This window comes from Cebus imitator, unplaced genomic scaffold (assembly GCF_001604975.1).
Source record: "Cebus imitator isolate Cc_AM_T3 unplaced genomic scaffold, Cebus_imitator-1.0 Scaffold13, whole genome shotgun sequence".
Classification (NCBI taxonomy): Eukaryota; Metazoa; Chordata; class Mammalia; order Primates; family Cebidae; genus Cebus; species Cebus imitator.
In genome coordinates this window covers 3699429-3721999 of record NW_016107328.1, presented here as the reverse complement: position 1 = coordinate 3721999, position 22571 = coordinate 3699429, and the positions used below count along the sequence as shown (strand labels likewise).

General features: G+C 33.4%; 1 protein-coding gene across 14 annotated transcripts in view; it reads left to right on the top strand.

The window, feature by feature from the left end:
• PHF20L1 (PHD finger protein 20 like 1) overlaps positions 1-22571 on the top strand; it is a 75854-nt gene that overhangs the window by 9293 nt on the left and 43990 nt on the right. For 4 of the 14 annotated variants that reach the window (XM_017500146.2, XM_037728438.1, XM_017500156.2 and 1 more), the window contains exons 3-8: positions 10301-10472; positions 10626-10710; positions 14656-14744; positions 14969-15058; positions 19811-20024; positions 20601-20729. In XM_017500146.2, the coding sequence (XP_017355635.1) occupies positions 10301-10472; positions 10626-10710; positions 14656-14744; positions 14969-15058; positions 19811-20024; positions 20601-20729 (779 nt within the window). The remainder of the gene's footprint in view (positions 1-10300; positions 10473-10625; positions 10711-14655; positions 14745-14968; positions 15059-19810; positions 20025-20600; positions 20730-22571) is intronic. The other 10 variants (XM_037728449.1, XM_017500226.2, XM_017500242.2 and 7 more) reach the window with 5 other exon arrangements.

Sequence of the window (22571 nt, the reverse complement as noted above, 5' to 3'; positions counted from 1 at the left end):
ATGTACCAGTGCAAACATTTTACTACTTTAACTTTTAAAATTTCCACAAAAGAAAGCCCCATAAATTTCTTTGAACAGTACTAAATATAAGAAAACTTCTCTAGGTACCCTTCCAAATGTGTGAAAAGCATGATTAGAAATAGGGACAGAGAATACACCTGGTGTTATGTTGCTCTGGCTCTAGTGTTCTTCCTTTTTTTATATATATTAATGTATTTTTTATAGAACTTTTTCTGATTTATAAGCTTTTTCTGCTTATCCTAGCTTTTTTTGAAAAACAAAAGTATTGGAAACAATAAGTTAAACTGGAAGTCCTAAAATATGGGTTTTAAGTACTATTTTGCCATGAACTATGTGATTTTGCAGAGGTATTTCTCTGCTTTAATGTCCTTAAAATGAATATCTTACATTTTAGATGATCTTTCAGGTGCAGTTCAATTCTAAACTCAGTTTCTTTTATCGATTTTTAGCTATTCAGGGATGACAGGTTTTTTTTGTTGTTAAATCATATTTTTAGATGGGTAAATAACACAAACTTGAGGCAAAGGTAAGATAGAAAGTCATAGGTAGTTCAAAACTGCTGGCTACTAGAGGGGAAAATGAGAAAAATATAGAAAACTGAATATAACTTGGAAAAAAATCTAAAGGTTTCAGCTATTCGAGGTATAACTATATTGGGCATGAAACCCTTTGGCTCCCAGTATAGTGATCTCTCCACCACAACCCATTGTCTCACTTAGATTTCCTAAAGCTTTGCGCCTCAGTTAACTAAGTGGGCTCAGTGTTCATGGATCATCTGAGTTTCTGAGCAATTGTAGTAGTGAGTGTACATCTGGCATTTGGAAGGGCCCTGAAAGTCCAGCAAGCCCATGCCCCTCTTTTTCATTGGAATTAGAGGGCTTGAGCAAGGTAGGTAAATTTCAAGTTTATCTGTCCTAGAGAGCCTTCCTCCTAAGTTTACTTTAGAATCAAATCTCCAAGCTGATGATTTCTTAGTGTCCTTCATACATTCATAATGGGGCTAAAAGTCCAGGAATCTCAGGCTTACTGTGCTGTGCTTTATGTGTGTGTGATCATATGGTGGCAAGGGTGGGAACAAGAGAAAAGACTGTTTTATTTGCTTATCTGACATTTGATTGAAGTCCAGCTATCACATATCACACACATCCAGCTCCCTATTTGTTACATAATTCCTGCTGAATGTTATTATGTATTATGAGATTCCACCCTGCCGCCTCACATTAGATAATGGTTTAGTTTTTAGTTGGGGGTTGATTAAAGCCACTACTGTAGCTGGAAAACAGTTTATCTGTTTTGGTAGTTAACTCTACTAAAAAGAATGTTTTGCAATTCTAGTTTTGCTGAGTAGACAGAAATGGCATCTGCAGATGCTTATGTTTTTAATTTTGGTTTTAAGTGATTTAAGCTGAGGGAGAAAATACTAGTTTTAATTTTAAGTTTTGAATATCAGTAGTACAATTTTTAAAAGAAATTAACAGGGCATTGAAAAGGCAGCTTAGTTCTGTTCTTCATAAAGGTCCCAGTTTTTTAGTATTTTTACTGTAACTTTATATTTTGAAGAACTGTTGACCACTCCCTATCGTTTCTTGCTACAGATCATTAATACATAAGAATATTTTTATTAAATTAGAAATCGGTATGCAAGTATTATGTTATTTCAGTAATTATAATTACCTCAACTTTGAGAGAATTGTTGTAGTAAAGTTGAAGGAAGAATATAAATATTTACTTAATATTCAGAGTGCCTTGAAAGTCTGTTTTCTTATTGCCAAAAAAAGTTACCATCAATTAGCAATAAATGTATTTCTGGTATATCATGATAAGCTAGGGTACTGAAGTATAAGCTATTTAATGAAATGGTATATCTGCAAGGCCTTAACATGGTAACTTACTCATAAAAGGTGCCCAGCAAAGTTTATTGAATTTTGTTGGGTTTAAAAAAGATGAACACAAATGTTTTGGGATGTCTTGAAATAACCTAGTTACCATTGCAGAAAATTACGGCAACCGCATTGTGAGTTTTGGATTGAACACTAAGCATAAGATATTTGTTAACCTTGATTAGCAAATTTAATTTATTTTAAAGTTACTTTGTGTTTTCCTTAGTTCTGTAACGTATCATATCCTAGATTTCCTATCTTAATTTTAAAATTTGTGAGTTTCAAACATGATAAAAGTTAAGCTACTTTCTTTTCTCCAGTTGTTTTAATAATGTGATCTTTCATACTTAGGCATAGTTAAGATGTAGTGCCCTTTGAGAAGTTTTAATAACAAAACAGAGGAGACTTTTATCTTTGCTTAGTCATTTTGTGCATGGAGAATATTTATTTTGTACAGTTATTTTCCATATTCTTTTGTCTAACAAAAACCAACTTTAGGCATGTTGCTTGTATATGAAACAGATATTAAAAGTAAAATTTTAAGAATAAACAGATAAAGTAATTTGATTTTTGTATTGTTTTATCTGTTTTTAATACAACTTTGGTAGGAGCCTCCTATATTGAAACACTGCCATAAATGTAATAAAAACTGAGAATCATCAGTTGCAAGATGCAGAATCTGTAATGATTGAATGCATAGTCTTTACAGACAGGAATACCTCAGTTCAAGGATCCACCATTCATTACCTCTTTTAACATGAGCAAGTTACTGAATCTTTCAGAGCCTCCATGACTTCCCATTAAAAACTGGGAACAGTAGTAGTACCACACTTAAAAGGTTCTTTGAGGATTTAAACAAAATAATGCATGTTATATGCCACATGGTAGGTACTTAAACAGTTTTAATCATAACAATAACATGAACATTCATTATTTTAGGAAGGTAGAGTCAAATGGAATAGAAATTGATGTAAATTCATCAGGCGTTAATCAGTAGGCATATAAACAAATATGACTATCTGTAGTAAAAAACTTTTTAAAGTGCTAAATGTTAAGAAGTAGAACTGGGTGATTGTAACCTGTTAGATTTTGAGTTTTGCTAGCACAATTAAGCAATAAAAGTTTAGTTGCAGTAGCTTGAAAAAACTATATGAAGTACATAAACTTTGAGTCAAATACTCATGACAGGAAGAGTATGATTTAGTGGAGCAGGAAAGAAATTCTCCATGGTCTAATGGATTCATGTGGTGGGAGAAGGTAGTGAGTACAAAGGCTAAGATACAGATATTTTGATTTGGTTAGAACTGACAGTGTGAGTGAATATAGGCATGCCAGGATTCAGGTGCTGTGGGGTTGGAGGAGAGAGGAATAGGAATTTAAATACAGTGGTCTGGAAATGAAACATTAATTTGCAAACTACTTGCCACAAGGTTCTAAAAGAGAAGACATAGCTTTCTTCTTTTTGTTGTAAAAGTTGTGGACAAGTAGGAGGCAGGGTGAACTATCAGCGGGTGCCAGGTGTGTATTATGGGGATCAATAGGTCTCAAAAGAAGGCCTAAGAAATAATGTGGTGAGGTTCTTACACTTCAGTGCTAGAGAAGACGTGATTTTGACCCATAAACTATCATCTGAATGATTTGAAATTGTAGACTATTTTGTATTAACATTGGATTTTGGAATATTGAGTTTGAATTAATTAAGAGAGTTTTGTTTTAGTGCATTGTTTTTAAAGTGTGGAGCAAATGAACATGCAGTATTTGAAAGTGCGGAATTTAAAATACTGTAATTGTAGTAGGTGATATCGTTACTGTAGTTATAATCAATGGGTGAATGAGAAAACATTTTTGAAAATTATAAAGCTTAATGTAAATTCAAAGTGCTTCCAGGAAGCTAAAAATGTTAAAGGATTACTAGGTTACAAGAATATTTTGTTTGCTTTGGGTTACATTCTGTGTTAATTTTTGTTATTTGGCAAATAATCCTCTTACTAATAATTAGATGTAAGACAGTTCTTACCCTTCTGTTTCTAGTTCTTCTAATCTTTTAGTTATTTTTCATGACTACCATAGTTGTAGTTGTTCTTATCCACAAAACTATTTTGAATTGTTAATCCTAGATCCCAGGATTCTGCTAATATTTTGGTTATGCTTAAGTCATGTTTTAGGTGTATTTCATACATACTATCCTTTATAACGTAAAGAACTGCCTTGTCCAAGAGAACATCCTTGTTCAGATACTCTTTCTGTATGCTAGCATAATGTTTTTATTATATTACCTATTACATTATGTTGAGTTGTGTTAAGTTATTTGATTCTTTTTTTCTTTGTTGATTAAATGAAATGAATGAGGACCTGTCAATTTCTAAATTTACATGAATTACAAATCCTATTGGCTGATCACTATAAACAAGAAAATGACTTTAAAATACATAATTTGAATAACTTATTGAGGCAGTTTATAAAAATATGTTGCTGTTTTGATTGATATGGTGCTTATTCAAATGATTAGTTAAATCTCAAATCTTTAAGTGAATTCTCATGGTCTTTAGGGCATTTGGCAGCACATTCTGGCCCTGCTCGGTGGATTGCAACCTGTCATTGAGATAGTTATCAACTCTGTATTTTGACTTAAGTGCAGGAAATTCTAGGTTATATCAGTTAATTTCCCTTGTCCTTTTCTCATGGTTGACTTTCTTTATCAATACAGATAAACATCTGGATATATATTTCAAACTAGAAGACAAATCAGAATGAACTCCTTAAATGCAAATGATGTTTAATTGTTTTGGTGTTTTTACGTTGAATGCAAAGAAATTTTAAAAATTAATCCATCAGATTATATTTCTGGCATAGCTGCATGCTCACCATTAGCTTCCCTCTTTTACCCTAGGATAATGAAGCTCTAAGAGTTTGAGTTAATAAATGATCTTATCTTCCAAAAGTTTTTGTTTTTGTGAGTGTGGACCCCTTTGAAAATCTGATTAAACCTGGGAATTCTCACCTCGAAAGAATACCCATATCCATTTACACCAAGAACATAGCATTTTGCATGCAGCCTCAGGGAATTCAGTCTCCTGATCTAGTGTGTGAGTCCAGACCTGCCCATGTAAAACAGTTAACAGTGTGAGCCAGGATAAGAATTCACTGGTAATAATTCCCATTTTAGGTTTCTATAAAATATGTAAAAATAAATTGTAAACAGAACATATTTATGTTTTGATAACACTTAAGAGTTGATATAACAGAGAACTGATAAAGTATATTTACAGTAGAGCTAACTTCTTTGGTCAATTTCTGTTCTTATTAGATTATGATATTTGTCCAGACTCTGTAGATACTGCCACTCTCTGAAGACGCTTGTATAAGTCATAGTGTTAAAATGACAGCACATCAGATAATGCAGTCAAATGCTATAGAAGTTCAGAGAAGGTGAAAAAAAAAAAAATTCTAGGTGATGGCCTTGCTCTGCTCTAGTGATGGCTACAATTTGACTTGACCATTAGAGGACTTTGATCCGAAACGGTCCCACACTAATTCGGAAAAAGTCTCAAGAAATCAGTTGAGATTAGTAGAATTGCATATTTGAAAATTCTGTTAAATTTAGCAAGAATCATTTTAAAGTCTTTTCTCTTTTGGAATGCTCTTCATTTTTAAGTGAATAAACAACAAAGAATTCATTTTAGAGTGGATTATTTTTCTTGTTAAGTTTTCTGAGGGTAAACTCTTTTCTAGGCTTCAAGTATACAGGACATACAAGAGAGCAAGGTAGACTTAGCAGTGGAGGCGATTATTTTCTACACAAGTAGAAAACATTTAAACAATGCATGAATTTTAAAGTGAAATTAGGGAAGGTACATAGCAGAAATTTTAGGATATATTGCAGTAGTGTATAAGGGGTAAGTAAGCTCTATGTGGAATTTTGGCACTGAGAAATCCTACTTTTGTTGAGATTGCCTTCTCTTCATCTCTTTCTGTTGAACCCTTGAGAGATGCCAGCTATGGTTGTTTTCTTTCCTGTTTATCTCTAATCATTGTTATTGGCATCTAATCTCTGACTCTTTAAATCTTTGAATCTTTTCCTAATTTACTCATAATTGTCTGGGATTCAGCCTAATCACTATTCTTTAACAGCTTCCTATGATTCAACCTTTAAAAAAATGACAAAACAAAAACATTAACACTACGCCTTCCAAATTCAATTAGAAAAATCGTATGTTCAATTCACAGTTAATTAGAATAAAACATAAATAGTGCATCAAAATAATACTGTTGTAGTTGAGTATACAGAGGAATTTATGAATACATTTATGTTCAACAGCATTTTTTTTCACTGTATGTATCAAAACATGATTACCATGAGCCATCTGCTAGAAATAATTCCACTGTGCAAAGCTATATGTTAAATTACCGTTTACTGCATTTTACGTGTATGCAAAGATCTTGATGTTACAATTTTTTTTTCCTCTGAGGTATAACTGGTAACCAAATTAAGTACAAACTTTAAGCTACTCCCTGTTATCTGTAGAATAAAGGATCGTTTCATTAGTTTGCTATTCCAGGCCCTTCAGGTTTCAACCAAGCTAACAAGTCACATCTCATGTCTTAGTATTCTCCTTTTCCTGCTTTACTTCTTACCATGTAGTCTAGCTGGAAGTACTATTACTCTATTTTTTTTAAGTACTCCTTCAATCTCTGAACATGAGGTCTTTGAGGACAAATAACCACATCCTACTTATCTTGAAATCTTCCATGGCTGCTGGCCTAACTCAGAATCATGTGATGGCTTTAAGTAAGTGAACGTTGAGTAAATGAATTATGCTGTGTGTATGCACTTTGTTTATGCTCATGAAGTCCATATTCTAGAAGTCCCCTAGCAAGTCCAACATAAATAACGTCTCCCAAGAACCTGCAGTAAATTCCAAGATTTTCTATGGACTATTAAAGCATCTTACATACAGTTTTTGTATACATTTACCAGTTTTACTATGCATGATATAATCACTTAGATGTAAGCCTTATCCCATTTCTCCTTTTGACATAGAGTATAGACTTTTGTGCCACTTAGTCTCAGTTTATAATACTGTCTGCAACATGTGTATTCTTGGACAGGTTTTCATCTGTTAAATGTACACTATGTCTTCTATACCTTTGATGATTACCAAGATCAAATGAGAAAACATACAGAAAAACAGCACTCAAAAAGTAAAGAACACAGAGCCTGACATACGTGTGATAGTAAATATTCTGTCTCTTCTCTCTTGCTCCTAATCTGACCCTAAGCTAAGCCCATCAGTGATAGGAGTTGTGGAGTTATTTCTTTTTCTTTCTTTCTTTCTTTTTTTTTTTTTTTTGTTGAGACGGGGGGAGTTTCACTCTTGTTGCTCAGGTTGGAGTGCAGTGGTGTGACCTCGGCTCACCATAACCTGCATCTCTTGGGTTCAAGTGATTCTCCTGCCTCAGCCTCCTGAGTAGCAGGGATTACAGGCATGCACCACCATGCCCGGCTAATTTTGTATTTTTAGTATAGAAGGGGTTCCTCCATGTTGGTCAGACTGGCCTCAAACTCCCGAACTCAGGTGATCCGTCTGCCTCAGCCTCCTAAAGCGCTGGGATTACAGGCGTGAGCCCCTTCGCCCAGCTGAGTTATTTCCTATTTATGTACCAACAGTGCCTAGCAAGTGCCTTAGTCTTATTGGATGTTCAAATAAATGTTTAATGAATAAACAGAAATTTGGATTTTTTTTATAATGTTAATATTTCTGTGCCTTTAAGATTAAAAATTTGATTAGTGAACATTATAAAAATTAAAATAGAGAATAATCATGGGTATCTGTGTTACTTACTTAATTCTTGGCCTTCATCCCAAGTGTATGTATCAATTACTAGTTATTTATGTAGAGAGTACAGAATGCTATGACTTATCTTAAAAAGGATCCCCAAAACATAATTTTCATTTTGGTTGTTGCATCAGGCATCTCAGCCAGAAGAATGTTAAATATTTTAGAGAAACCATAAGTCACTTTAAAATGCAATCCAGATTTAAATTATTCAAAACCCCTTAGGTGCTGATTCTTTACTAAATTGAATCACGTTGTGAAAATAAAGATGTGTTTAACCTTGTTATTGTGGACTATTCTCACTTTGAGAAATGTTTCAAATATATGGAGTTGTATACATTTAGAATTTGAAGGAACCTAAAGAATAAACTCCTTATTTTTTTTATTCAAAATGTAAATGTAAGGACAAATTAAGCACATGAAATTAGAGGCTTTTATGTTTTGAGAGAAATTTATCAATTTTTATAATTGAGAGAAGATCTCTTTATAGTACTTTAGTGACTAGTGAATGTTGAAACGTAAAGAACAACCTTGTTCTATGTTTTTCTTAATGCTATTGGCAATTTTTATGTTTTAAAAACCAGGACAACAACAGCAAAACCAGAGCAACACTGCAAAAGACAAGTATTATAGCATTGATTCTAAGTGGGTGAGGCAGGTGTGTCCACCTCAGGAAGTATGTTCATCTCTTAAGTTTTCTTGTTTTTATGTCTTTCTTTAATACAGGTCTTCCCTCACCTATACTTATTCCCCCCAAAAGACTGAGATCTAACAAGGTTATAATTGGGTCAATTGCCTTCTTAGTTCTGAAGAAATGAGCAAATTGCCTTTCTTTAAAGCTGCTTCTTACTCCTGCTAACATTCCCTGAGTAGCAGTTATGTGTCCTGTTATAGAGCTGGGTGCTGGGAACTATAAAAGTGAATATGACTTAGTTATCTCCAGAAGCTCACAGGCCACAATGGCATTTCTAACCTCATTTTCCTTAGGTGTCTGCTATCTTCAGAAATATTAATACATTTTCATGATAAAAGGGGCTACATATTACTTTGAATCTGGTAACACTGAATGCTTTATCTCCATCTCATTGGCAGCACCAAGAAGTCTTTCGATAAAGAACGCAGCCTAACTTTTTAAATTCATTAATTCCCTAGATTTTTTGTCAACAAGACCCTTTTTTTTTTTGGTGCCACCCATATCAGTGTCCCAAGAGATATAAATGTTCTGCAGCACCCAGTTTGAGAACCTGTGCAGAGATAACGTACAGTTCAGCAGCATGGGAGTTAGGGAAGCCTTCACACGAGCACTTCTCTGTGTTTCACCAAGTTTGCAATGATTTGTGTACAAAGGAAGGGAAGGGTGGTTTAGGGCTCTGCTGAAAGAATAGAATCTAGAACAGCACGAATGCTTGACACAGAGCAACGTATGTTTGAGGAAAATCCAAGTAGCTTAATACCATTAGATCAAAGTGGGGTTGAATGTCAAGGAAGAAGCTCTACTAGAGAATGATCCTTGAAATGTCTAAAAAACTGAATAGTGTGACTGAGCTGTAACGTATATAGTAATCAGTTCCAACATTTCAAAGTTATATAAAGTCCATTGTACTTTATGTTTAAAGGTAGTTTTCCTCAGGGAAAACAAAGATTCTGAGTTTAGCAAAAGCTAGCAAGAATATGGGATAAACTGTATGGCTGAATCATCTACCATGTGCTGCTATTGAGTTCTGAATGTTATTTAATCATACTTTAAAAAAAATAAGTCATCGGTCAACATTTTAATACAGTACATTAAAAATGACGAAGCAATTTTCCTTGTAAAAAAATTCAAGTTAACTAATTCCTGTTTTGGGATTATAGAATTGTCACATGTGAAGACAGAACAATGAAATATTTTATATTTTTAAATCTAAGGTTTTACTGAGCTTGTCCTTACCATCATCGATGCTCTTTATAAAATATTAGTAAACACAGAAAAATAAGAATAAATTGAGCTTATGTCGTATAAAGACAGTGTACGTGCTGATGTACTTTTTACTAGATAAAATTTGCATATTTATATTTCTGCTAAATATAGTGCTTGTTTTTTTTTACATTTTCCCCATATTGTAAATTCTTTGTAAATACCACATTCAGTGACCACATTTCATTCAGTGAAATATTGTTTGTATAGCTCTAGACAGTCTTCAGTTTTTCCAACCATATATTTAGACGGTTTCCACTTTATTATTATAAATAATGTTTTCTGTATACAGTTCCAGAATTGGAATTGTTGGGTCAAAAAAATGTAGGAATATGTTTAAGGTTCTTGCTGTATGTTACCACATTACTTCACAAAGCAATGCAGTCATTTATATTTGTACTGGGAGTATATCAAGGAATTTATTGAGATCTTGAAGACTATCATTTAAAAAGACAATAAATCAGACTTTTTTGGTTAGTTTTAAAATATGGACATATTTATTGTTCATGGTTTTGATGGTAAGCAACATTTCAGCTATCTCTATGATACTTTGTATAAACAAATATAAAGATTTTCTCTTGATATGAAGTGTTTTGATTTTTGAGGTATCCATCACGAATTGAAAAAATCGACTATGAAGAGGGCAAGATGTTGGTCCATTTTGAGCGCTGGAGTCATCGTTATGATGAGTGGATTTACTGGGACAGCAATAGATTACGACCCCTTGAGAGACCGGCACTAAGAAAAGAAGGGCTAAAAGATGAGGAAGATTTCTTTGTAAGTAGCAGGTTTTTTTCTGTTTGCTAGTTTTGCTGGCTATTTAATGAGATATTTTAAAAGGAATCTGTTAAATTTTACAAAAGCCTGTTTTTGTTAAGGAAGTGCTTATTTAATATACATGGAATTGATCTTAAAAGTTGTTTAAAATAGGATTTTAAAGCTGGAGAAGAAGTTCTGGCTCGTTGGACAGACTGTCGCTATTACCCTGCCAAGATTGAAGCAATTAACAAAGAAGGTATGTGTTTGAAATGATCTGAGACTTAAAATTAGATTAATAGTAAAATTTCACTATATTTTAAATTTTAGTTAGTATATATTATGTAATCATGTATAACTTTGTTTTATATTTTACTGAACAAATTTTCTGCAAGTACTCTTTTTTGGGGAGCATTTAATATGTTATATGTTGTCGAGAATAAAATGCCACATGATTTGCTACCTAAGTAGTATTTAAATTAGTAGATGAAAATAGTTGGTTAAAATTTTTCAACTTTCAATTCACAGGCTTATATGCATTTTATTTCTATTTCTCTGTTTCTAGTTTGTGACCAAATTACATTTATGAGCATCTAACCAGAGTGTGAGGAAAGGTTAAAGATTTAGGGAATTCAAATCAGTTTAATTCACAAGTGAAACACATGGGCTATTTTCTGAGGAAAGACTATGGACTTTTTACCAATTAGAGGATTTCCTTTATTGTGTATCTCCCTGCTCTCCTATCATTAATTTCTATAGATAATTGAGTTAATTTTTCTAGTAGCTTTTTGTGCCCATTTTTTAGAATATTAGATACTGAGCCAAAGTTACTTAAGTAATCAAAAATGCTGAAAGTAACACAGAAATTAGGTGTGTTAGTGTTGTGTAAGACTGGGAAATCTATTGGGCAGATAATTAATTTAAAACATAATGCATATGCTGATTAATTTGGAAAGTTGTGAGAAGTAATAATTAAATTATTATTGAAAACATACCTGAATATTTTTTTTTAATTTCTCATTTAAAAAGTTATGGAATACTTGCAAGTATTTTTTTAAGTCAGTAATACATTAATTTTCTACTACAGTTATTTGTTAAACTTGACCACTTATAATAGTCCTCCCTTATCCACAGGGGATACTTCCCAAGACCCCAAGTGGGTACCTGAAACTTTGGAAACTACTGAACTCTATATATCCTGTGTGTTTCCCTATACTGTACATGTATATGAACGATGAAGTTTAATTTATAAATTAGGCATAGTAAGAGGTTAACAACAATAACTAATAATAAAATAGAATAATCAACAAAATATTGTAATAAAAGTTTTGTGAATGTGGTCTCTCTTTCTTCCTTCCTCTCTCTCTCACCTCTGTCTTGCAAAATATCTTACTGTGCTGTACTCACTCCTTTTCAGACCGCGGTTGACTGCAACTGTGGAAAGTGAAATCGCGGATAAGGGGGATTTCTCTATTCATTGTTATTACTAAAGAAACAAACATTGAGTGACAGCTTCTTGGCAAGAAGGGCATTTGATCTAAGTAAGGGGACATTTCCTTTAAACTGAGTCTTGAAAGACAACTAAGTTAGCTAAAGAAGTGATCAGAGGGCTTTTCTGGTGGAAGAAATCTATGGAAAATAATAGAAGTGGGAGAGGCATGCCATCTCATTTTAAGGAACTGCAGGTTGTTTAGAATGATGCATTCCTTTAAAGGTGATAGAGTAGCTTGAGTACAGCTTGGAGAGAGCCAAATATTGGTACATGAAGTGTCATGTAATCTTGCTGAAGAATTTGAATTTTGTTTGGAGGTGTTGGGTGCTGTGGAAGAGATTTAAGCTGAGGATTTAATCTAACAACAAACTTGAGAGAAAATAGGAGCTAAGAGAAGATAGAAGAGGAAAACAGAGATATATTAAGGAACGTTAGGTGGGAAAAAATAAGTCATAGTAGTCTAGCTAGAAATTATAATATAACTTTATAAAGACCTTAATCCAATGTATTGTTTTAATTAATTGAAACCATGAGTATGGCTATGGTTTTCTTACCACTGGTTACTCCTACAGAAAGATGTAAGAGACATCTCAGTTGTTAGGTGTGCAGGCTGTTTCTCCTTTTCTAGTAGGGCCTGCATTTCCCTGTGCACTTACACCTCTGTGGAGCTGTGTTACGGAGCTTACATTCCCAAGTCTTACTCACATTGCCTCCTGAGTGTCTAGTCCAGAGCCTTGCACACGGTAGACAGTCAGTAACAATTTGTGGAAGTAAAGGAAGAAGTAAAATCTATTCTGTTGGATAATAGGAGGTACCCCAAACAAAGTAAAATTAAACAGTCATTGCCTTCTACATTAATTGGTAACAGTTTCTAAGAGCTTTGGGACCTTCCTCCCATGCTTAAAGTTCCTGTTGTGTGTGCAGATGCAAGTACACACACGCCACACACACTCAGAACAAAACCACTGTCATTCTTTATCCTTTCATCTACAGGCATTTAATATAGAAAATTCAGCTTATATTAATGGAGGAGTGATGATACTGATTGTGGTCCCTGCCATTTCAAGAGTAGTTTCAGTGAACACATAGTGAAATATTGGCAGATACTGTTTGTTTTCTGAAAGGTATTAATTTTGTGATCTCTTTATGCCCCACATGGTGAATGTGCCTGCCTCCTACCCACCTTAACAAAAATCAGAAGGGCAAAAGAAGCTGGCCATTCAGTGTAAGAGCAAAACAAAATGAACAATTGTCAACATTTAGGCATTTGTAATACAGCATATAGAAGTGAAGAAAAGGGGCCAGTCTGTGTACTGGAGTCATCGGGAAAGTTTTCATCTTGGGGATGGTCCTTGAAGAGTGGACTTGGGTTTAGATAGACATAAGGAGAGCAGAAAGGCATCACATCAGAGGAAATAGCACAAGCAAAGGCAGAGAGGTGTTAATGCCCATATGGTCTGGTGTGCATGCTGAGTTTTCCTAGAACGCTGTATTGAAGAAGGAAGATGGAAAGTTGCAGGGAAGAGGGGGGTGCAAGGTGTACATAGAGTTTGGCATTCTCAAAATATTTCCAGGTCTTTACATCCTTGCTATTCACCGACTCCATTGTTTGCATAACTTGAATTTAAATCTTTATATCTGTGAAATTCAACATTATGCTGATTATAGAAAGATATAAAATCAAATGGTGTTATTCAAAGTACAAAAAAAAAATTCTTTGCACATATATATGACTGTCTTTGGTGCCAACTCCAAAGACATTAGTAATGATTGATGCATTTCTTGTTTATACTTATTTTATAAAAGCCAAGTATCTGTTTACTTAAGGCGGGACTCTGCCTTCATTTGGGAGTTGGTAGAAGAACTTTTATCTAGGAAATGACAGGAAAACCTTTGAATTTCCTTAAGTAGAACATTATACATAATTTATATCTTCTAATAGTACTGACTTATATTGACTTGAACGCATGAGATCTGTAACAAAAAATGAATATGCTTCATAATAGACAAAATCTTGAGTCCTTAAAGTAGGATGAGTTTGTAGGAAAGACATGGATGACTAGATGAGACCGGAAGTATCGGTTATGGCTGCACTGTCGCTTAGGTGAATGCCATTGAGTATAGCACTTAGCCTTCCCCTAGAGTTCAGTGTTCTGAGCTACATATGAGGACTTTAATCTAGACGGTTTGTAAAGTTTTTCTAGCTTTAATATCTGGAAATCTATAATTCTTTCAGTTTGTTATTATTGCCCAAGGAATAATCTTTTCCAGGGCAAATGATCTTTTTTTGTATATCAGCTCCTTCTCTGTATTACTTCTTTTGAAAGAAACATTTAAAGAGCAAATGGTAATTCCTATGGAAATAGTATATATTTTTGTAAGTAATAATTTTTACTTTTGTCAGCTATGAGTCTAAGCATTTGACATATTGCAAAATAAATTATCAAATTCCTTAGTAAAAATCAGAGTTACATGGAACTAACTTATCAAGGCTTAATTTGTGTACTTTTGAAGGGAAACAGGAATTCAGAGTTGTTTCTAGAGGGAGGGAGAAAGTAAACTTAAACTTGTTGGAGTCCTTAACAGGAGTATATGTTTGTAGTTTTTGCATTCCAAAGCATTTATTTATACAGATCATTACTTGTTAGATTTCAAGTGTTGCTGTAAAATCGAATTATATTTTCTAATGATTCTGACTTGCTCCTGTTTCAGGAACATTTACAGTTCAGTTTTATGATGGAGTAATTCGTTGTTTAAAAAGAATGCACATTAAAGCCATGCCCGAGGATGCTAAGGGGCAGGTAAGAGTGTTCAGTATTCCTGGCTACCCAAAGGGATATCTTCTTGAATGATGATTGATCAAAATATATTTATACATAGATATATTTTTATATGAACTAATTGTAGGGTTATGTGCTGATAGCCCCAAATAGCAGCAAGAAAAAGCAGCTCAGACTGTAAAATAAATTATACACTTGATTTTTGCTTCTTTGGTTTTAGACCTGCTAAAGTTATAGGTCACTAGTTTCTGTTCCAGGTGAAATCCCAGCATCCACTAAGCTGGTGTTGTCCTATCGACCCAGCTGGATCGTGTAACCAGTCTATGGGAAGTGAGGTAAGTGCCTTTTTTTAAAAAATTTTGTTTTGTTTTTCCTGGTATATAATGTCATTTAGAAAGTTAAAAATTTTTAATATAAAATTTTACATTGAGTTCTTATCTTCTTCTTTCCTTCTACAAATCATAGTCATTCATTTTCCTTTAAAAGGCGCTTACCTGACACTCTGTAGGCTGTTTCAGGTAGGGCTTTCTGAGTCATATGGTGGAAGCAGTGTATTGTATGCTTTGTCACTGCTCAAAGCAAGAATGGACGGTAAGCATTGGAAGGAGAATCTTGGGTGGAGGTAAAACCACAATTCCATTTGTTGGCTATGTTTTCTGAAATACTGGAAAGAAAGGTGCCATTAGAAATTTAAAATATTTTCCTTTATATTCTGCTGTTATTTGGGATTTTCAGCACCTGGACCTACAATTATTCTTAAGAAATTGAAAGTAGTCTGTGAAAATGTCTAATATGGAAATATGCTACGTATTTGTTCAAACCATGCAGTGAAAACTGTCATTCTGAAATGTGTTGAAATTACCTGGTCAGCTTCAGTCAAGCGTAAATGTTTAATGCTCTAGAAATGTATATCCAACACATTAAAAAAATTATGAAGAAATAAGTGTGATTCTTTTAAATTACCTGTTTTTCGAAAATTTAATTATGAAACGATTAGCAAGCAGATTTCCTCTAGTTAACATGTAAATGCAATTTAAAATGAAAATGCTTTTGATCAGGAAGTGGCTTTGTGTGTTCCCACATGTATATATAAATAAAGTGTTCTTTTAAGCATTCAGTGGTGTGATTTCTTGGTTACTACATAGATTGATTAAAATGTTGGGAACATTGTTTAGTATATACCTGCTTAAACAAAAGTCTCAATTTTTTTTTTTTTTTTTTTTTTTAAAACAATTATTTTGTTATTCAGGTTGATCAGATGTTCATGAAATGACATTGGTATTATTGCCTTAAAACTTTCTTTTTTTAAAGTGGGACACTGAGCCAATTTGGTTTGTCATAAAATTACAGGTTATAAAAATTAAATTTATTGGATATTAGGGATGTTTGTTTTTAATAAGTAGTGATTCCTTAGTCAGACTATGGTGTGTTATAACATTAAGATCAGTGCCAAGATACAAAACTACTGAAATAATATTTGGATAGTAGCATATTTCTTTTAATTTTTCATTTTTCTTTATAATTCTTAATTACAACAACATTAACAATATTTGTAGAATTGCGTTTTATAAATGACGCCCATTTTATGAGTTGCTTTTTCCTAACAAGCTTTCGACTTGCCTTCATTAAGAAAATATGCCAAATCAGGTGTTATTTGGCCAAAACTAAGGGGTGGCCTATCTTGCTATCTTCTAGATTTTGAGTACATTGAGAATTTCTTTATAGTTTTTAAATTGAGCTAGCAAAGAATTGTGCATCAAATTAATGCAGTCTGGAAATGCTCTTTCTTAAACTTTCTGTAGAACCTGTCGAAATGTGACATTAATAACACTTTTGTATGTGCAAACCTCCAGATTAATTAATACTCTTAAGCCTAAATAAGTCTTAATGCTGTTGTTTTTTACTTTGAATCAGTTGGTTAATGCTGCATAAACTGCTGCTTGCATTATTAAGAGGTTAGCTTGAGCACTTTAAGGAGCTTTTAATATTACAGTGAATGCAAGGTGCTTTTAGTATTACAGTGAATGCAATGTAGTCCTTCTAACACTGTGTCTGTAGACATTTTTCTCACTGAATAATGGTAGACACGTTAACAGCCTAAAATAAGATCCCCTCTCTTTCTCCCTACCTACATTTTTTTCTTCCACCTAATTTTGTGTGGAATGGTAGTGTTGATACATAAATAGCTATGAAACTGACATATATCATAGGATGAGGATTGATTCCTTCATCTTACGAGATACTTTCTTGTTCCTTGTGGTTTTCTACCCTAATAAGAGCAGTAATAATTACAGGGTGAGAGATTGAGCCATTATATTTTTAATATAGAGGCTTGTAACAGAAGTACTTGCTTTTTCTCTTGATTTTCCTTCCTGAGGGTGTGCTGATACAGAATTTATGTTGTAACTCACGAGTGTTAATGGTTGGCTCAAAGGTCCTTTGCTATTAATATTTATAAAACATTTTTTTCTGTGTATTGTTTCATTGGAGTCTTTTAGTAGATCCTTTGACATAGATATGGCTAATATTTCTGCTTCACATTTGAAGAATTCAGATGTTACAGGATTGAGTGACTGACTTAAAATTTTACTCAGTCGTTCTGAGCAAAGTGATTCCGTTAACCCAGAGTTTCTGATTCCAAACGCAATGCCCTTTTGAGTGCAATACCTTTTTATCTACAAAGCGCTTGGAAACATATCATTATTAGTTATAGTTCATGAAAAGATTACACTTCAGTTATTTTTGACAACGAAGCTTTTCTATAGAGGGAGTAAATTCAGTGTTTGATAGCAGAGTAGAGTGACTGTGCTTAATAAAACTGTATTATATTTGGGTGATGGACACCCTAAATACACTGACTTGATCACTACTAGTTACATACATGTAACAGAATTTCACATGTATCCCATAAATTTGTATAAATAAACACAAAAGCAAACACAAAATAAAAAAACATAAAAATAAAAGAGAAAATGGGAGAGTTCTTGAATCACACAGCTACAGTGATTCCCATGCAAGTCATATGATTAAAAAGCATTTAAAAAACATGTTTAAATTTTAAAAGGTGTGATATGATTCTCTTTTTAGTTTTCTCTTTATTGGAGGTAGAAAACAACTTGGAATGGGAACTACTTCTGGTGTTTTCCAGCAATTCTAACAAGTTAAAATTTTCCCCACAATGTGGAAGCCATAATTTAATGCTCTACTCTTAATAGGTCTGCAAACATATGATGTCTGTGGCATATACAGTAACACTTTACTTTCCTTTTGCTTGTCTGATTGTACTTACTGTTGTTTCTCTTCTCATTTTGTTGATTGTTCTCTCTCCTTTTTTTTTTTCATTGATGGTGACTTCTTTTCTCATTGCTTAAATGTTAGTCTCAAAGCTCAATTTGGCCATACTGCTCTTAGCTACCCATATTGCTCCTTGAATCTTCAATCACTTTCACTTTTCTGTACACTTTTACTCCTTGTCTTTGTTTAATGTTTTTCCTTTTGCTTGGAGTAACATTTTCTCCTTTGCCGCTACCCCATCAGTAGCAAATTTCGGCATATCTTTAGAGTTTTGTTCATCTGTCATTTTCCACTTGTCTTTCTCTTCGGTCAAAATCAATCTTTTCTGTTCTCCTATAGTATTTTGTTTACTACTCTAGTACCTATCCTGTCACGTTGGATTGTAGCTAATTTTATTTATCTGTCAATTCCTTATGGACAGGACCAGCATTTTAACAGTTGTGGTATCCTGAATTCTTAGCCTAGTACTTGGCATATAGGACAGGGTATAATCTCAGCTACTCAGGAAGCTGAGGCAGGAGAATCACCTGAACCCAGGAGGTGGAGGTTGTAGTGAGCCCAGATCGTGCCACTGCACTCTAGCCTGGGCGACAGAGTTGAGACTCTGTCTCAAAAAAAAAAAAAAAACAAAAACAAAAACAAAAACAAACAAACCAAAAAAGAAAATTAGTGATTAAATGTGTTTAGTGCAATCACATGATGTTTTCAGTTAATTTCAATCATGCGAAAGAGTTAGAAATACAGATTTTTTTTTAATGCCTTTTATTTTCACCGTATATTTTTAAGGCAGTGTTATCCTACATTGTTCATTGCTTAATTTTATTTACCTGTTTTGCTTATATTGATGTAAACCATGAATTAAATTCATTTGATGTTGTGAAATTTTTAGTTGCTTGGACTAGGGATTTAATATATTTTGAGAGAATCTGAGTTAGTAGTCTATTTGACACAGTTTAGTGGCCTCAGCAGATTGACTCTGTAGAGATATTTATATTTGTTTTAAAAACATTTTGATTGTGAAAATATTAAAATGTCAGGACCACTGTATACTTGTTTACACCTTTTTATATTTTTTATAATAAACATTTTTAGTTAAAAATACAATAGTAAAATGTATTTAGCAACAAACTAAAGTAACACAGGAAAAATAAATACTTGCACCTCAGAAGAGTGGTACCAAACAGACCTAGGATGTTGTATAGGAAGAGAAATTAATGTGGAGTTCTGACAGTGGATGCTTTACCTTGGTCAGTGGAGCTCTTTTCTTCTTCATCAGTATTATTAAGCTGTTGTGATAAATTGCTATCTGAATTTCAGTAGCTTTAGAAAATAATAAAAGGCATACCTTTCTTGATTTCTATGAGATTGACTGTAATTTGAATGGTACCTTTGTCCTAATAAGGCATAGTAATTTTGGTAGGTGGGAATACACTATTTTTAATCTTTGTAGACTATTCAAGATAGCATTTTTCTCTTCTTTTCTAGTCCTTTGTATTATGGAAAAGTGATGGAATGCAACATTTAAGCCCTAAAATACTAAGGTAGAATGTCATGTAGTATTCCTTATCTGCCATAGGTTTCCTCTGCTGTTTTATGAGAGGTTATACATTCTAGCCATTTGATTATTAAATTTGATAACCTACCATGTTGATGAGCTATCATGTAAATATTGTTATCTCTCTGTGTGGTTACATGTGAAAGTAGCTTTGAAAATGTGACACATATTTTTATAAATGTAATTACATTTTAATTCATTTTTAATACTTCACATGTTTTGTGTTTTTCCTTTGGAGGATTGGATAGCTTTAGTCAAAGCAGCTGCTGCAGCTGCAGCCAAGAACAAAACAGGGAGTAAACCTCGAACCAGCGCCAACAGCAATAAAGATAAGGATAAAGATGAGAGAAAGTGGTTTAAAGTACCTTCAAAGAAGGAAGAAACTTCAACTTGTATAGCCACACCAGACGTAGAGAAGAAGGAAGATCTGCCTACATCTAGTGAAACATTTGGTACAAAATACATTCTTATGTTAATTCCTTATGACGCTGGTAAACTCATTAGTGAACAAGTCAAATCCCTTGGCTTCCTTTGATTTTGAATGTATAATTAAATTTTTAGGCTTTTTCCCTAGTAAAATATAATGGCTAACTTTTTTAGCATCTTACAGATAGACCTGAAAATTAATAGTGTAGTATGGGTTACTTGATATTGGATGCCATCAGCATTCTTGAATAGAAATAGGTTGAGATTTTGATTTGTAACTTCTTGGTAGCAGATTTTTGTTTGAGATTTTTTTCTTTTGTTTTTATTTTTTCTGCAACCTTTAAATGCTTCTATGTGTGTTTCAATATGTAATATGGAAAAAGCAGTAAGTCATTTTCTTCTTGCATTTCTTTAAGAATAACTACTTTAGTAGTCTTTTTATTCCAATATGTTAGTCTGGAGGGATTTGTGGTTTTCAAAGATCTTTATCAAGAAGTAAATTAAACTAATGTGCAAAGCATTGTTACTATTTTGCTATTAAAAAATCATGTGTTTTAATTTTGGATTCTAGATAAACTCTCATATATGTGTTCTATTAAAAGTAGGACTTCATGTAGAGAACGTTCCAAAGATGATCTTTCCACAGCCAGAGAGCACATTATCAAACAAGAGGAAAAATAATCAAGGCAACTCATTTCAGGCAAAGAGAGCTCGCCTTAACAAGATTACTGGTAAACGACAATGATTTTTTTTTGCGGGGGGAAATGGAATGTTTATAATTTTAGAGTAATTTGTTTTTAATAAAATAAAATGCATCTTTTGGTTTAGTATCATGGACCTGTTAATAACAAAGACAAGCTCAATGTCTTTCAACACTGTCAGCTTTTTCTGATGTAAAATGTGAAAAATATCACATATCTTCTACCTACCTCACAGGGATGTTGTGAGGGTTGATAAGGACAAATACTACAAAGCTCAGTCATTTTTAAATTACATTGGTGGTAGTAGTAGTTTCTGGAAGAATTATTTTGTCAACTTAAGGTAACACAGTGTTTGAGGTTCTAAATTTTTTCATACATTCTTATAATTGACCAGTTTTACTTAAGGAGGGTACCGTATATGGTTGGAAAATGACTTACATTTACTTCCTGAATCTGTTAATTTCTGAATTTCTGATAAAAAAGTATTTTTATAAGTTTTTTTTTTTTTTTTTTTAATTTCTATTCTTCAGGTTAGTCTCTAGAATCTGGGCTTATTTCCATATGCTTTCCTGTAGTTTAGGAAATAGCAGTGCTAGGTAGGCTATTAGAAAATTCTTGCCTGGTTAGTGTTCATGGAAGAGGGGATTGAAGGATTAGAATTGGGGCCAGTCATACTACATCCTGCCATGTCCATGGCCTGTTCAGCCTAGTGATACTAGTCTTCAAAAGAAATAGTGAACATATTTACTTTTTCTGAGTATATGTTAAAAGTGGAGTTTAAATATTTTCATGATTTAGTCATATGTTCTTATTATAAGGACATACCTTTTTTTTAGTGCCTTTGGCCTAATAAAGCTGTGTAAACCTTTGTTGGCATTCATTTAAACTTGAAGAAACTTGATTTCATGGTCAGATTTTAGGAATAAATGTAAACTCAACATTTTGACCATTTTCTGAGGAGAGGAAGCCAGCTGAAAGATGACTCTGGAGCTGAGAGTTGTTTAGATCAACCATTTTATTTATATTGTTCATCTAAGTGATAATAATTGGTTTCAGCAGGTGAGAATATTTAGTCTCTTTCCATTTGTATATATTATTTTCATGCCTGTCTCTGATAAAGGATATACTTGGCTCCAGAACAGGAAATATTTTAAATCAGTTAACCTGTTACACTTTTTTCCTTGTAAACTATTAACCTTGGAGAAAGCCATGTGTTCTCTAAGTGATTGTTCTTATGGCATGAGACTTCAGTTTTGCCTTAAAATGTGGAACCCATTGCTATGTACTGGCCAGAATTGGAATAGTATTTCTAACTCCTGTGATACAAAGATTGAAACAGCACTATTGGAGGAGTCAAGATCAAAGAAGACGGAGGTGACACTGACACGATACAGCTGCCAGCTTTCCAGCTTCATTTTTTTTTTTTCCTTCAATTTGGATAATCTCCTTTTAATAGTTTCAGTCAATATGGTATTACATACGCCTTACTGGGAGATTCAAGCTCAATGTTTAAAGAAATAAAAAAACCAAAAAGCCATAACAGAAAAACTCAGCTGAGCCCGCAATGATGCATTATTTCCCCATGGCCTTGAAAAGACAGTAGTGAAGGAAAAAAAGTACCATTTTACCATGTGCCTCAAGTTTGTAATACTGCTTGCTTAGTAACACCTTTCCCTTCCATGGAGGGATTTTCTCTTCACGTTCCTTTGGGAGTCTCAAGTGAATAGGTTATAGTTTGACAGCAGCAGCAAAGCATATGATTTTATGAATGTGAAGCCATTATGATCTTTTCTCTTTATTTACTCAGAAAATTTAAGTGTGTTGTAATCTTTTTAATAGTTCATCTTTCTACATCTATTTCTGATTTCATGT